Source organism: Pezoporus occidentalis, unplaced genomic scaffold (assembly GCF_034315485.1).
Source record: "Pezoporus occidentalis ecotype Australia unplaced genomic scaffold, CSIRO_AGI_Poc_V1 ctg31, whole genome shotgun sequence".
Lineage (NCBI taxonomy): Eukaryota > Metazoa > Chordata > Aves > Psittaciformes > Psittacidae > Pezoporus > Pezoporus occidentalis.
The window spans coordinates 2,546,578-2,559,905 of NW_026915052.1; the positions used below are offsets into that span (position 1 = coordinate 2,546,578).

At 39.5% G+C, this 13,328-nt stretch overlaps 1 protein-coding gene across 11 annotated transcripts in view; it reads right to left on the reverse strand.

Annotated features, from left to right (window-relative positions):
* BEGAIN (brain enriched guanylate kinase associated) overlaps positions 1–13,328 on the reverse strand; it is a 174,166-nt gene that overhangs the window by 117,199 nt on the left and 43,639 nt on the right. For 3 of the 11 annotated variants that reach the window (XM_062627922.1, XM_062627923.1, XM_062627925.1), the window contains one exon: positions 9,494–9,522. In XM_062627922.1, coding sequence (XP_062483906.1) covers positions 9,494–9,522 — 29 coding nt within the window. The other 8 variants (XM_062627929.1, XM_062627926.1, XM_062627927.1 and 5 more) reach the window with 5 other exon arrangements.

Here is a 13,328-nt window from a genome sequence, read left to right on the forward strand (position 1 = left end):
GGGCTATCCTAGATTACATTTCAAAGAATGGGCTGAAAATCTTCTCAGAAGCCTGCCTCTCATGCCCATTGCACTTGGTGGTATTGGTACAGTAAAGACAGGGATAAGCCAGGAAGATTTTTGCTTTTCCTAAAGTCTTGTGAGAGGTCAGAAAGAAGTGGAACTGGTGGTGCTCAGATTTGGCAGGGTTGCACTGCCAATGTGGGTTAAGAAAGCAGGCGCTTCCCAGTGTGGCTCTGCCTGGCACTGGGTTTGTGAGGTTCCAAAAAGATGGCAGAGTGGGAGGACTAGGGCCAGCTGCTGTGCAGATTCAGACAAAAATAAGCCAGGCCAGTCATGCACCCCTTTTAGCTAGAGCTTTTCTATGAATTCAGCACCAGAAAAGCATAGGACTGAAGGCCCATTTGGACTTGCAGGAAAGCGTCTTGCTCTGTTTTTTGACTAGGACAATCAAAGTTTCATGTGTGTTGAACTATGCTATTGCTTTCCAAGAAATTTACTTAAATATTATTGCTGCTCTTTCACCACTCTACTTGCATTGCTTTCGCCCAGTTTGTTGGGTTTCTCATTTTTATAGCATCTTTGGAGTATTTGACTCACTTGATCTTTCACCTTTAATTGGTGGTGCCTCATCAATCTAAATCGGAATGCAAATACAAGAAAAAACATCAATGCTATTCACAAGCTGAGAGACAAAACTAAGCATACAATTTATTTTGAATTTAAATAGAACTGTTTCAGTGCTATAGATTGTTTGTATGAAGTCTAAAAATCTTTATTTCCCTATAGAAAGCAGTACCTTTCTCCTCATGATGTGCTTCTGTCTGTGAATGTACTTTGTTATCAGTTCCCCATTGAGTTAAGTATATTGGTTAGAGCTGCAAAATATTTATTTTTAAGCAATTCATAAATCTGCATGAAGTTTTGGAATAGATTTTGTACATGTCTTTTGAGACTGTTTCTGGTTTAACTCCCTGGAAATACTGCTTTCTTGTTACAGGTCTGAGATGGAATTCATACAATGAGGAAATAATATCTCAAAGGGCAAGTGACCCAGCAGTTCCAAACATAGTTAAATATGCATGTGCAAAGTCATTTGCCATGAAGTTACTGCTATTTAAATGTCATTTCAAGCACCTACATCTGTAGGACTTCTTGGCAGTAAGACCAATTATACAGATATATAGACAATTTCTTTTTCTATCTGTATACTACTCTGTACAGACAAAGCACTGAAAACTATCTTAATTTGTGCAGTACCTTGGTTGAGCCAGGATCCCTGAGTTAAATAACAGCACAAAGATATAATACTTTTTAAAGAGAAACACACAGAAAAGAGCACTGCTGATTGCTTATCTCTTCAAATTGCCTACTGCAAGAATCTCTTGGGGAGCGGTAAAGGGAAGAGATTAAGTTGCCATTCATTGCTGGGAATTCCAGTATAGCTCCTGGAAGGCCCTAAAAATAGAGCAGCTCCTTATACTGATCCTCTTGTCTAAACAGTAGTTGCAGATAACAAAAACATAAAATGAGCTTGTTTGACTTGGTTCGTATAGAAACTTCAGAGTTAAAGGTCTTTTCTCTGGCATGGATGTGAAACTTGGTCTTGTTGAACAGAGGGCAGCAATTTGGAGGTTTTGGGTCATGAGAATTTCTTGTGAACATGAGGGGTTTTGTAGCATAGCAGGAACTCCTTAAAGAGCCCAGTAGCTTCCTGAAAAAGTTTGAAGCGCCCCTTTTCTTCTAGGAAACCCTCCACCTCTTTCTTTTCCTTCTTTTAATAATGGGCAAAATCAAGGTGAGGTGGTCAAAATAAGCATTTTGCTCCAAGTAACTTAAATAGCTTTTCTGTAATCATGATGTGCTAGTATGTCATGCAAGTCAGTCAACTACTGCTTTGCCAACAATATTACTCTGAAATACTATTTGCCCTCCTAGACGCAAATCTGCTGCATAAGGCGTGTATATGTTCTTGCACACAACTTCTTAAGTTATGGTTTTGCTGACAAGGTGAAAGCTGGGCAAATTCAGGATGAAAGCTCAATTTCTCAATGCTTTTCAGAGTTTTACAAATGCATATATGAAGGCAGTCATGAGGCAATATAACTGCATACTAATGGAGGCCTTTTTTAGCCCAGTATGAGCCTTACTACAACCAAGTAATGAGCAGTGACACTGTGTACTGTTCAATGAGGTGGATCTTTTTACTCCTGGAAGAGTTGAATAACAAGAGTTGTACAGTTTACATGAGTGGAAGAATGGTCACGCACATGAGGGAAATCCAGCAAGGAGCTACAGGCACTTACGATCCTGCTATCCCACTCAAGAGCTCTGTAAATTAGACAACCTTCATATTAATGAATTCCTAAAAGCACAATCATAGCTCACTTTCTACTGCCCATTTTTTTGGCATATTTTCTTCATGCTAAGTTGGCTCTTGGTTATCACTAAAACATTAAGACTATTCATCCCTTCAATTTTTTTTAATGTGAAAAACTTAATAGTTTGGGTATATTTCAGATGCTTTTGATTTTTAAAGAACATTGAATCAAATGTGGTGATACAGAGTTTTTATCTGAAAGCATTTCAAAGTCACTTGCATGTAAATCAAGAATTGATTGTTAAATTAAATTGCCTAAGCCATGCCAGCAGCAGCGGAGCTGGCAATTGCAGAAGTCTGTAATAAAGTTTTGCAGACAAGTTATCTCCTTCCTTTCATCAGTCTGTGCAGTGTAGCAGCAGCAAGCATTCAAATTGTATTTGATTTCACAACAGAGCACACTCAAGTGTGGTTCAAAAACTATACTGCCCTTGAACCATTTGGGGTTTGCAGCTTGGAACCTCTTATAATCTTCCGATTAGAAGATCGTTTTGTTACTGCTGCACTCATTGCCACTGTTTGACGTATAAGTTGCTGCTTTCACTGTTCAGCCCATATCCCCCGGTAGCTTTGGTCACAGCACTTACATTAACTGAAGCCTAGCTTCTATTAGCAATAATGGGGGAGGCAGAGAGCATCCAATTTTCTCACCTTTGAATTTCCTCACCATCAAGGATCATTGCAACTTAGGAGGAGGCACAATAACAAAAGAAACTGTTCTAGAAGCTAAAAAGTTTTGAAATAACTACAAACACTGTAAGAAATGCACTTTTTTTCTTCTTTTTTTCATTTTTCAATATTTGTCAAATATGCACCCTCCATTTTTTTCTTGAGCAGCATATAGTATTAGTCAGTGATGCACTTTGCCTTGCAAGAAAGGGGTAGGCAGAGCATTATTTGTAAGCTTGGTGTCACCCAGGTCCAGCCTCTTCCCCGTGACTCACTGCAGCTCACAATCGATGGCATGGCTCATCTCCTCCTACCCACTTCCTTGGTCTCTTCAGATGTTTGCTCAGCTCCCACTTTTCCCTGAAGGACACTTTACACACCTATACCTGGTTTCATTCAATCTGTTTTGTCCTGTTTCTGTCATGTTTCTTGTTTGCTGGACACAGTATCCAGTGAATATTTATCCAGAGCTAAAAAATATTATAACACAATACTGGTTACAGTGGGTGACTGGAGATGATTCCTTCCATAGTAGCATTACTACCTTATAGATCCTTCTTTCAAGCAGCAGACAGCAGTCCAGTGCACAGGGTTACAGGACAACATAACAGTAACCCTCCTACCTCAGCTGAAGTCATGATTTGACTGACTAGCACAGGTAGCAGTAATAGTCGACATGAAGTGTGATGGATTTTAGGAGGGGCTACACTAGCATATTGTGCCCCTGACAGCATTAATATCATTCTCAGAAGTGCTAGTATCAGTAGATCAGCATAGCTCTGCAGCCCAGTCGATCCCAGTTCCAGGGCTATCGCTCCCCTGGGGCTGTGAATATATCCTTATGTGTTCATTGCTCCCATGGTTATCACTGACAACCACCAAACTTAAAGCTGAGCATAGTCTCAGTGGGAGAGATACGTGTGGTTTAGTTGTGCTGCAGTCACCCCTTGGATGGCAGCATGAACAAACCAAATGCCCTGAAAACGGCACTGCAGAGCTGTCCTGCTGCTGGCACTGCCTGGGAGTTGAAAACATCTTGCAAAGCAGAATAAAATGAAAACCTGCTTTGCTTGTCTAAATATGTTAGGCAGCTCTATTTTCCTTTTCTTTTTTCCCCCTCCCTCTTTCAACATGGACCCAGCATTCACCCAGCTAGGTGACTTTTCTGCCATAACTTTTAATGACCTCAAGTTTATGGACCTTTCACACCAGTATTTCCCTATGCTCTATTTCTTCTGAGCTTGCCCTTCGCCTTTTCTTTACCTGTGTCCTCAGTTAGGGTTTCAAGCCCCAGTATCAGCTAAAGCCTACAGATACTGCTGAGAAGATGCTGGAGCTGCTGCTTGCACAGCCCAGCTGCTATCCTGTGATATTGTGCCACTGTATAAGGCAGTGGATCCCAGCATACCAGCTCTGGATGTGAAGACAAGACCTAGGGTGAAGTAAGCCATGTTTGTTGGTTGACTTTCTGGGGAAAAAAAAATAATTCTCTCTTTCTCTTTCTCTTCACCTAACAATGGTAAAATTAATGTAGATACGGTCTGAGTGAAGGAACAAAACCAAGGTGGGGATAGCAGGAGATTGCAGTGTGTTCATTAGCATATGAAGAGCCCAAGTGCAAGAAAGGCAGCATGATCTACTGGACATTTTGGAAGGTATTCACAGTTTCAATAAACTGCTGCAGAAGCTTTTCCCTAGGACTGCATATGCCTCTGATCTTTCTTTTGAAGACACCGATACTCCTTCCTCAGTGCATTACTTAGTTCATTCTTGCAGATGAACTCAAACATACTTGAGAAAAGTCCAAGTCAAAAATTTAAGACTTGGATTGAATTGCTGACTTGCTACTAGCTGTGTATACAAACAAATCACTTTGTTTTCATATGTTCTGAAACAAGGACTACAATCAAATGAAGATGTTGCCTCACAGGTTCCTTGAGACATGGATCATTTTTTTCAGAGATCCCTGGGTGACTGGTAAAGTGCCACTATTGACACTACCAAAATAAATTAATCCTCGGGTGCAGAATATCATGGTTACATTGCAAAGTAGAAAGTCAGCTTCCTTACAAACACTAATTATGTGAGCCTGGCAGCTGATGCTGGTGATGAAATGTCCTGTTTTCTTTGCTTTTGGATACACAGTTCAGCCTATTGTGTGTCTTGAAAGCTTAGAACTAAAACACTGATTTATAGAGTTTCTGAATTGCCACTGAAATTTTTAGGAACATATTTAAAGACAGAAAAAACTTCAATTGAACAATATTTGTCACCTTAAATGACATTTCCCATGGAGTGAGCTCCTCTTCAGTGCAAGAAACACTGAGAATTTGGTCGATAGTTGTGTAAAAAAAAATATATATACATATATATATATATATATGGAGGTTCCTTATGCCAAACCTTAGGTAATTTTGACTTGAAAGATTAAATGTTATAACCTGTATCTCAAGTAGGATTAAATGGAAGCAAACAAAAAGCTACCAGGAGCTTGTACAGGAGATGTGGTGGAACTGGTCTGTCATTTGCACATCTAAACATCATATGGATTCGATCTGACTTAAAGGAGCAGCTTCCAGAGTACAGATCTGCAAGGGCTTAGAAAAGTAAGTTTGAACACATACAGCAAAGACTTCAAAATAAGATAGTACAGGTATATTTGACATTTAATTTAGTAACATTTTCAACCCTTGTTTATAGACACAAAAAAGAACCAGATCTAAAAAACTGTGTTTAAAAGCTTGTAGTCAGAAGTAATTAATGTTTAAAGTGACTGTATAACCATACACAGCCAACCTACATAAGTGCAGGTCCTCAAGAGGTTTGTGATTAGCAGTTAGCCTTACTTCCTGCCTAATATATTGCTACCTTGCAGTGTTATAAACACTATGTGCTACTAAGAACTTCATTGCAGTAACTGATTCGTCTAGTTGGAGTTTTAGCACAAAATAGCATGTTTCCACTTTTAGAGGAAGTCCATCTCTGTGCCAAGCTAAATACCGATAACCTCCTACCTCTGCTTCCTACTATTCTTTCCACCTGTAACACTGTCATGACAAACTCCTGCTGAAAAGGACAGGATGTGACATTGCAGATCACAGCAGCTCCTTGGTCTGCAAGGAGAATTATTACTTTGTTATGTGAGAAGAATTGCATTTCCAGCTAGATTCTGAATGAAGGAATGTAAGAGTAAGAGCTGTATTAGTTCACTGTACTATTTCTTGTGCTGCCCTGGCTCAATGAATTTGGAGCCGAATAAAGCATGGGTCATGTGGATCAATGATCAGTGGATCAATTTTGCAGGGTCCTACATTTGCCCCTCTGAATGGCCATGACCACTCCAGCCCCTGGGAGTGCCTCAGATGCACTGGGCTGGAGAATGTGCAAAACTCACCCAAAGGCTTCCAGAGCTGCCTTCTTAAAGTGTTTCATCCTAGGAGCCCCCAAGGACTCTTAGTGTGGAGCAGTTCCTCTGAAAATTGTGAATCTCTGCACCTGTTCTTTGTATTGAAAAGACTTTCTTATCTTGAAGTGCATTGTGGAATGCAAACCTGGATTTTTCTAACCCTGAGGGTTTTCAGCGTGGCTGTGTAGGTTGTCCTATGGTTATCCACCTTGCTCCTCTTCTCCTGTTTCTTTAACAAGGCTTTAGTTTGTTTCCCTTTTGCTAATTCCAGACCCCCTTCTCCTCTTTTTTTTTGCAGGAGTCTCATACCCTCTGTGCAGCCCAGTTCCACAGCTTATGAGGCTTCACCCTCTAGTCCTTGGGCCAATACCATCCCAACTGGTATGGGATGGCACATTCTCAGCTGGTGGCAAAAAGAGTGGGAAAGGAACTAGTCCCAGGGGATAGGGCAGAACAAATCTAAGTATTATGTGGGAACGGCTTTTCCTGTGATATTACACTAGTTTCTACCTGTAACAAAAAAAAAGACAAACCACCAAAAATACCTTTCTTCCTGGCCTGCCCTGTTCTCTCTTTGGTTTTTTTTCTTCCTTCCCCGAGGTTCAGGCTAATTCTCTTCATGGCCTCTTCAAAGCCAATGTACTTGAAAGACAAGGTAATTTCTTTTTGACCTGGGTGCCAGACTTGAATAGGTTCAGGAAAAATCTGATTCTTTCAGGTCTTGTGGATTCACCAGGTATTTAAAATAATAATTCCATATTTGATTACTGTTTCTGTCAGCTTGCATCCATAATGATGACTATAGACAGGGAGCCTGGAAAAGTCTGGGATGGAGCATCTCAGGTTTTGTCGTCAGTCCTGCTGAACCTCCCCCAAACCCAGCTCAATTCTCTGCTTAGCAGTGCAGGGAGCCATTGCACTGTCAGGTGATGGGGACAAATGTCTGTCAGAAGCAACCTTTACACATAAGAATTGTAAACAGAAAACTTAACTGACAAACTCCTAACACAACCTGACCCTTTGCTTGTTGGAGTTAAGTATTAAACTCCTACTTCCTTCAGTGGGACAGTGTGGGCTTTAGATAGATTAGATTAGATTTAGGTTAGGTATTAAGAAAAAAAATCTTCACTATGAGGGTGGTGAGACATTGGCACAGGTTGCCCAGAGAAGTTGTGGTTGCCGCATTCCTGGAAGTGTTGACGGCCAGGTTGGCTGGGGCTTTGAGTAACCTGGTCTAGAGGAAGGTCTCCCTGCCCGTGGCAGGAGGGGTTGGAACTAGATTATCTTTTAAGGTTCATTCCAACCAAAGTCATTCTCTGATTTTATGATTCTATGATCTCAATAGTGCTCAAAGAGTACTGAGGTGAGGGCCGATGGATGCCTCACACCTGCAAAACTAGGGTGCTAGGACAATAAAGCTTTATGGTTGTTTGCTCTTGTTATAGCAAATTATTTGTTTTTCAGTACATTCCTGAGCTCATTCTCCTGGGATTTACAGCCTGTTATTGCAAATGTGGAAAGAGCTTGTCTTCTAAAAGCAGAGGCCAAGGCATGCTCAGGAAAATACTACAAATATTGTATAGCGTTCTGTTTATGCTCGCATCTTTATCAAGCAAACATGTAAATATATATCTGCTTGCATTTTCTAAGAGAGTAATTCATGACGTGAGTAGGCAAATACCATAGGTGGTCTTGTTTGGAGTTTTTAATACACACAGGACCACATACCTGGTGCTTTCTCAGTCATTACTCAGGAAAAACTCACAGCTTTAACATTATATTGCTTATATAAATGCAAAACCATAGTACACTGCACAGGAGTTTGGATTTTGTTTTTTTTTCAGCTTGTAAGTTATAATCCTTTCATCATCATGAGAAGTATAAAAAATTTACAACTGAAGCACTTTATAAGTAAATTCTATTAGAAACTTTGACATGCGTCTTCAAGTCCATTGTAAGAGACTTAACCTCTTCCTTCTCAAATGAAAAACAGGATTCTATTTCCACCTCAGAATTCATTAAACACTCGGTCCCATCTCCATTCTTTCACATTTGTCACTTCTTTCCCAGTTATTTACAGAATTGTAGAACTTTAATGCACTTCTAATAACTCAGGATAGCCATTTCAAACTCAAAGAATCTAAAAAGTTGTGCTTGGACAACAGTTGTCACTTACAAAACTGAGTCACCACGTTCAGAGAAGGAATTCAGGCTTGTCCAATAAAACTAAATAAAAGCATGCCCAGTGTTTTGGGTTATTAAAATAGGATCCATAAAGTATTTAAAGGGTAATAAGAAGTTCAGCTTTTACTTATCACCTTGATAATACCTGGAGATCATATTAATAGACAGGATTTTTTAATTTATTTTTTAAAAAGGACTAGAATGCTTTCTTCTTTCTTTTTCTGTCTTAACAACATACACAAAAGCAGTATCCCCCAAAGCAGACTTGTACTCAGACATGAGATGGAAAACTTATGTTTATAAAAGCCATCTCTATTTGCTTAAAGCAGAGAGATGTACTGAGAAACTAGTACAGTATGACAACATTTTAAACACAGAGGAGACAAAATTTATCCGGTTGGTATACAATATAAACCAAAAATTGAACACCAATGTTACAGCATTATATTGAAACAAACTACAGTAATTTGATGCTTTGAAGTCAAGCCTATATTTTCTTCAGCTTTTTCATGAATTATTGATCCACTTTCCTCATTAAAAGGAATGGCAGGCTCTTGCAGTACATGGACAAGTGACTACAACATTTATATAATCACATATCCTCTGCATCTGGCAGTAAAAAGTGTTTATGTTTAAAACATATTTTCTGAATAGACACCCCTGCAAAAAAGATTTACTAGAATAACCACATTCCTTTTCTTTTGTCTCTAAAACACAGCTTCCCTTGCATCATCATGCAATCCAGCATTTTACACATCGTACTAAGCAAAATATTTTCCAAGTGCCTGTATCGTCCATTGTGCAACAGAACATTTCTTCTCTCTAATGAGATGCAAATAAACTGTCTCACTTACCTTATTTTCTCCATCTCTGCCGCAGAGGCCTACAAGAAATCAAATAATAGGAGCAAGTGAATGAAAGAAAACATTCACTCTGCAGATTTATGCATAGTTAAGGCTTTCCAAATGGTTTTCGACAAGTGTCTATAAAACGAAGATAAGCCAACCCCACATCTGCATTAGCTGAAAATAACGTTGACAGATGAAGTGGGGAATAATGCAGCGCGCTGCAGGAGCACTGTATACCCACGAGCCATGGGCAACAGAATGACTCAGTTGTAGCGCTGAGGCAGAAAATGGGGAGGGAAAAAAGCAAGCAAGCAGCAGCAAGTAACAGGTTACTGTGCCTCCTGGGTTTCCGAGGAAAAGTTGAAATGCTGAGCTACCCTCTGCACGGTGGGCATGGCAGCAATGCTCTGCTGGCTGGAAAACGACAGTGACTTCATCACACGTGAATTCCGAGTTCAGTTCATTATTTCTCGCGGAGCCTGGCAGATGGAAGGGGCACAATCTTGCCTCCTTATTGGGAGTTTGAGTAATCAAATTAGTTTCCTCAAGTAATACACTATCTTGACAATTAGCATCTCAATACAGAGAGGCTTTTCGTTAACCCTTTCAATACTCCTCCATGCTGTAGCTTGCAGCTTGTAACTCTTTGGGCTCCTCTGCCCTGCTGCAGACAGGCTCCCGTTAATCCACTGGCAGCAGCTTGGAGCTCCTGTAACACTGAATTCTTACATACCCGGTCATTTCATTAACCTGCCTGACTTCTTTTTACTGAAGAGATGCTGTAAATCCCTACTTATCTACAGTATAGACGCTCATTAATCTCTCTGCCATTACTTATATCAAAAACATAGTCTTGTTAACCCTTTGTTTTCTTTTTCGTTATTCTGTGCAGATCATTAACATCTGCTTCCATTTCATTTTATCACATCACTGGCACAGAACCCCTTAAGTCCGGCTGGCCCTACTTTATTGTAACTAAGGAATGACCACTCAGAGCAGTCCTGCAATCTCTAGAGCCAGATAAATCCCAGCATCACAGAATCTCTTATTTATACTGAAGGTATTGCTATTAATTACAAACACTTTAAACCTTACGGATTAATGACTAACAATCATGTTTGAGCATAAAAATAAAATAAGATTAAAAATAGGGAAATGAAATCTAATCAGTTAAACAGCAGGAAAATTGTCAAACTGCCTAATAAATCATCCCAAATGACAAATTGTTGGTTCTTCATTGGATCATCCCTTTTCCCTTCTTCTCATTAACTTTTGATTCGCCTATTGGATGAGTTTTTTTTTTTCAGGATAATTTCTGATGATATACACTAAGGATTTTAGGCATTCACCATAACTTGATACACTAGGGGCCAGGTGCAGGAAAAGCCCTCCTCAACTGCCTGGTAACAGATGTTATACAAGTTTACATGGTCCCTGCATGCCTGTTGGAAGCACAAGGCTGTCCATGATAGATTCCAGATTTTGAGATTAAAAAATCTAACCTAGGGACACATAGTTGCTTTCTCTGATTTCTAGCTATCCATGTGCATTCCGCAGTATGATGGAAATAAACATTGCTGACCAGAAAATGAACCACAGGGGCTTTCTCCCTTGGTGTGGGAAGCTACTAGCAGTCTCATGGACTTGCCAGTTTGGCTTTCCAGAGGTGAACTCTCAAAAACTGCCTTAATCATCATGTTCCTGTCATTCTGAGGAGACTGGACATAGTTTTCTCCAGGGGGTATTGCTTTGCTTTAAGCTATGGGAGTCACCCATGAAGATAGAGTAATTTGAATATCTGATTTCAGTCCTTCTATTATGGCAATATCCACAGACATAAGGGAAAGCTACTTGTCCTTCCTTTTGCCTAGTGCTTTGAGAATTGCTGTACTCATGGGGTTGGGGTGGGGGTTGTTTTGTGTGATTAAAGCACAGGATGGAGAAGAGGATCTGTAGGCTGGCTATCTGGCTGTACTCATCTGTGAATGCAGGTGAGTCATTGGCTGCCAATCCTGACAGGAAATTAGTGGGGAAAAAAGGCTCAGCAAATGCCTGACACCAAAAGAAACCAGAAAACTAAAGAAATCTGCAATTAGTTCCCTATGAACTATTCCCCCCGCACCCCCCCTTTTATTTGTTTCCTGTAATAGTAGGGCTTTTTTTTTACCTCCTCACAGTAAAAGCTGCTTATTTTGTGTAACATGGCCAATTCTCCTTTGCACCATTAGGAATGTTCTCTTCTGCCTATCCCTCACAGCTTGTGCAGCAAAAAGAGAGCTCCTCTCTGATGTGGGAGCAATGGGTTCAGCTCAGTTCTCCTTGAAGAGAAGAGGCTGCTCTGACCCAGGTCAGAGCCCTTTCTGGGCTGCAGTGCTCCATTACTTCTTTTGATGGGGATCCACTTCTAGTAAATATATAGGAGCACACAGAATTAATAGAGTCTGTGTTCCTTGGGGAATGTCCTCGCTTTCAGTCTAGAGAGTCTAATGAGCATATAGGAACTTGAGATGGTGAAAACAAAGATATTTAGCTGTAGAAATTTAGCTTTTATCCAGAGCAGTTTATTTTTTTTCAGATAACTATGTTCTTTCAGAATATCCTTTTTTCATCCATTTCTTTTTCCTGTTTTTTTTTCTTCTTCTTTTTCTTCTTCCTCCTCTTCTTCCTTTTTTACTTTTTCTCCATTTCTGTTTTCCTCAAAAACCTTAACAATTCAAAATTATTTAAAAAGTATGGGTTTCTGAAACAGCTCTGATCCAGTAAAGTGATATTTTCACTAAGACAAAATTGCTATTTCTTAGCCAGGCCCCTACCACTGATGTAGAAGTTCAGAGTTACATCATTCTTCCACTGCTCTCTATGAAGGTTCCTGTCTTCATAATATCCTACTGAACTGATTTTAAAATATATTCTAAACAGCTCTGAATTGACCATTTTTAGGACAACCTTGTCTTGAAAGTCTTGTGGGACCTATTTGAAGAAGAAGGCCTGAAGTAAAGGTTGGTATAAGAGTGTCCTTTACAGTTTGTCATTCATTCATAAGTTGCTGCTTGCTAGTGGGTTGATTCATTTCAAGTGCTTCTTGATGCCTGAATGGAGGAATGCAATTGAAGCAGCAAGATTTTTTTTAAATAAATTGCTTTTAATTAAGATCAGTATCAGTAATTGCCTTTAATTACAGAAAAATCAGATGTTATTTAAATACCTGGTTTTAAAACAATATCAGTGCATTGTGACATAAGAATTTATTTAATCAGCCTAAAAATAATATTTTTTTCTTTTAAAATACCTTTAGTCTCAGTAATTCAATACCCCACATTTCCATATACAGTCTCCTACTTAAAATAATAAGACTAGTCTGAAGATTTTCCTTTTTACATAAGTACTTGGTGTGACAACTTTGCTTAGAAGCACTTTCAGGCAATGTCTAAGAGTACTAGTAGAAACTTGACTTGTTTCCAAGCATTTGAAGAGAAGAAGTATAAAACAACTGTCAAGACTCTTTTTCTGGAAGCCCTGAGCATTTAAAAGTCCATTTTGGAGCAGGTATTCAAAAAGCAGATCAGTTGTCCTTTTTTTTTTTTGTCTACCCCCTTCCTTCTCTCAGCTATTTTAGATTGCAGGTTGTCATAGTTTAAGCTGAACCCAGGATACAGGTTGATATTCTTTGAGAACAAAGTCATTCATTGGCTTGAATGAAAGCAGGGATGCTGTTAATGGAAACCCCAAGGCATTTTACTGTGGCTTTTTTCCCTTTAGAATATGGTTACTCTTTTTCAGACAGTATGACAACCTTGAGTTGTTTTTAAGTCAGCAGAGCAAATGAAAAATACTGTGAACC